The 3,431-nt window shown below is 47.2% G+C and overlaps 1 protein-coding gene across 1 annotated transcript in view; it reads left to right on the top strand.

Moving 5' to 3' along the window:
* Positions 1-1,145: 1,145 nt before the first annotated feature.
* The window catches only part of LOC104517205 (laminin subunit beta-1-like), a gene marked incomplete at its 3' end in the record, with an annotated part of 18,859 nt that continues 16,573 nt past the window's right edge, over positions 1,146-3,431 (top strand). The window contains exons 1-2 of the mRNA XM_010161787.1: positions 1,146-1,305; positions 3,243-3,316. Of these exons, the coding sequence (XP_010160089.1) occupies positions 1,146-1,305; positions 3,243-3,316 (234 nt within the window). The remainder of the gene's footprint in view (positions 1,306-3,242; positions 3,317-3,431) is intronic.

Genomic DNA, 3,431 nt, shown 5'->3' with positions numbered 1-3,431 from the left:
GGAGCCTGGAGCAGGCAGGGGGACGTCTTCCTCCGGTCCCCTGCTCTTGTACTCTCTCCTGGGGCATTCTCTTGGGGCTCACCGGGACGAAGGCGCTGGGCTTGGGAGGAGCTGCTGAAGCTGAAATGGGTGAAATGGAAAGCCCGTGTGGCACAGACCTGCCAGCTCTCACATTCTTGGCTGATAAAGCACCGCGTTTGTCTCCATAAACCTGCTGGAGGAATGATGCCTGTGTAGCTTTTGACAGTGACGAGTTGCTGCTGTGCCGGGGCTCCCTTCCTGCGGTAAGATGAGCTCCTTTCCCTCCTCTGCCCCCCCCAGCCTGCTAAACTCTGAGTTGGTTTGGGCCAGAACCCTCCCTTTTGGTTCAGTTTGCATCCTACCTTGCAAAATTGGAATGCAGTGGGTTTAGGCACCAGCATAATGTAAAAATAGCATAGTTCGTAGTAGTAGCCATGATGGGGTTTTGTCCTGGTGAAGAAGTGTGCAGCTTTCCCAAGCAGCACGTGCTGGACTTGCACCCAGCTGTTTGTTTTATGGGCACTCCTTTCAGTGTGTGTAACCCGGGTTTATCAGCGTAGTTTGGGACTGCAATGGAAGGTGAAGATGCAGGGGTTAGATAGGAGCTTGACAAGCGGGATTCAGGGTGAAGTTAACTCTGTGCTGAAAGGACCCAGTCACTAGATCACTGATGGACCCTTGATGTGTATCGAGCCTCGCCAGGGGCATCCCTTATGCCAAGAACGTAACACCTCCCAGCTAGCTTCCAACAGCCAACACTATTTCACACAAGTTGTTGAAGATGCAGTTTTACATGTGTACATTTGTCCAGAAGCAATTCAGCGATTTTCTGTAGATGCTGCCATTGATTCTGACTTCTGCTGTAAAATACGCACACTGGAAGAGATTTCCTGAAACTGCAGATTCGGTAGAAAACATACTTCTCCTAAAAATAAAGTTTATGGAATTCCTGGCATATTTTCCATTTGACAATTGGCATTAATTCATAAAGGTAAATACACTTATCATTTCAACAAAAAAAATACCTTTGATGACTCCTGCAGGCAAAATGAGTGGAATGTGGTACGGATGGAAAATACTCTTATCTGCAGGAAACAACTATTGCCCCAAGGATAAAATCAGTAATGCTGATTATTTTGTTGTTTCAGGAGGACAAAAAATGTTTCATATGCGACTCTGAGGATCCCTTCCATGATACTCTCAATCCTGACAGTCATCGCATTGAAAATGTGGTCACCACGTTTGCTCCAAATCGCCTGAAGCTCTGGTGGCAGTCAGAAAATGGTATGGGGATTTGTCTGGGAGCCATTTCCTGGGCTGGGAGCTGCTTTAAGTCCTTTTGTTTAAGGGTACCTGCGGGTTTGCTGTTATCCCTGGCCTGGTGATTACTGCCCTGGGAAGGATCATGCTGTTCGAGAAGGACTGAGTAAAACTGCCTGCTTTTGTGTGCGCCCTGGGAGCAGTCCTTAATCCATAACGAAGCCAAAAGCCATCCCACTGCTTTGCCAGAATCCTTTCCTAAAGAGAAAAGTTTCCCATACTGGCTCCAGATCTCCCTCATGTTCGGGCAGCGGGAGCGGAGCCGCCTTCCAGGAGTAAATATCCCCAGGGCAGCGCTGCCAAGAAAGCACCGCAGGGCTTCCCCGTGCTGGGCTGGCTGGGTGGTGGGGAAAGGAAATTCGGGCGCAGAGCTGGGAGCCTCCCTCTTCCCTGCCCTCCAGCCCCAGGAGAGCAAAGCTTGGTACATCTACCCTGCAAACTGCCTTCCTGGGCTCCCTGAATTCCTGCATCCATGTGCCGAACAGTAAAATGAACACCAGAAACAAGCCAGCTAGTTAAAAAAATATTGCATGTTAGTTTGGTGGCTTTTTTCTTTCTTTTATTTATTTTTTTACTCTTCCTCTGCCCTTTTGCTTTTATGGCTATGCTTTTGGCATGCCTTCATACACAATACAAGGCACTGAGGCTTCTCAAACAGCGGTCTTACCCTGAGGCCTTAAAGCCAGCTGGACAGTATGGGACTTCTGCAAATGCATTGGCAGTAGCAATCTTACTGTATATTAAAATAAAATGTTTCTAACATTTCTGCTGCCCAATAAAGAAAGCTTTTCACTAAATCCTTTTAACCGTTTAGATCAGACTAGCAAGCTGCTTGTCTCCAGCAGCTCTCTTCCAGCATTCCAAATAATTCATGTTTTTTGCAACAGGCTTGGCAGCATTCACACAGAAAAGTTCTTAGCTCATAAGGTCATGAAAATGTCCTTCAACAATAAAAACCAAATGATTCTTTCTGTCCAATTCATGTTTTCTTCTATTCAGGCATACAGCAGAAGGGGCCATTGCTGCATGTTCCAAATAAATTTTTGACGAGCTGTGACTTCAAGCGCTTTATTAGTTTATTGTTTTCATTTCTTACCCTTTCTCCTCCCTGTAAATCTGGATTTTTTTTTTCTTTAATTTCTAACTACAGTATAATTAGTAGCCAGCTGTTTTGAGAGGTATTTTCACATGACAAAATAATACTTGGAACTGTTCTTCCTTTCTGTGGAGAGTCCTTGGCAGTAAGCAGTCATCCAGCAGTTTGGGAAACTTTTTGCCTACCACTTGTTTCCTAGCCCATGGTTGCAAAGCACGGCTGTGATAGTTGCTTTAGAAGTATTTCAAACCCGGGTTGTAAAGGAAGTGTTCCTGTGTCCGGATCGACAGGAGAGCCCAGAGTCAGGGAAGAAAGGTGGGAGACAGCCCCCCACCAGCCACTGGAGAGATTTGGGGTGTTAGGGATGCAGAAGCTTGTGGCTCTGTTGCTGCCAGGTGGGCTGCCAGGTGTGAGGACAGCCTGGGGTCACCACACAGGTCTGGGCTTAGCACCCACAGTTGTGCTAGCTGCTGGGTGCTTTGGTGCTCCAGCCCATGGCAATCCCTATCCTTACCCTCCATCTAGTGATGTTAGCCATATCACGCAGTCTAAAACAGCAGCAGCGCAGGCTCCCGCTTTGGGTGTTACATGTTTGGCGGGCATTGCCATGTGCGATACACTCTTCAGCAGGTCCGTGGTGTCTCCCTGCACCTCAGTAATGCGCTAACCTCCTTTTGACAGCAGAGCCAGGTGACAAAGAAAAGAGTCCCTGAGTCACCAGAGCAAAGAGCTTTGGCTAAATTTAGATGTAGAGGCCGGTGGGTGTCCTTGTTTGCTGCACAGCTGCTTTTCTGTGCCCCTGCAGGTTTGGAAAACGTGACTATCCAGCTGAACCTAGAGGCCGAGTTTCATTTCACTCATCTCATTATGACCTTCAAGGTAAGGAAGCTACAGCCATGCCCCAAAACACAAGGAAGTAAGAGATCTTCTAGTCCTTCACATCTATTTGACATTTGGCATTTGGAGTTTGAGCTGTTTTGCCTGATTTTTTTTT

Source organism: Eurypyga helias, unplaced genomic scaffold (assembly GCF_000690775.1).
Source record: "Eurypyga helias isolate BGI_N326 unplaced genomic scaffold, ASM69077v1 scaffold47521, whole genome shotgun sequence".
NCBI classification, from domain to species: Eukaryota; Metazoa; Chordata; class Aves; order Eurypygiformes; family Eurypygidae; genus Eurypyga; species Eurypyga helias.
Note: the sequence above shows the minus strand (reverse complement) of the source record. Positions and strands in the feature narration are given on the sequence as shown.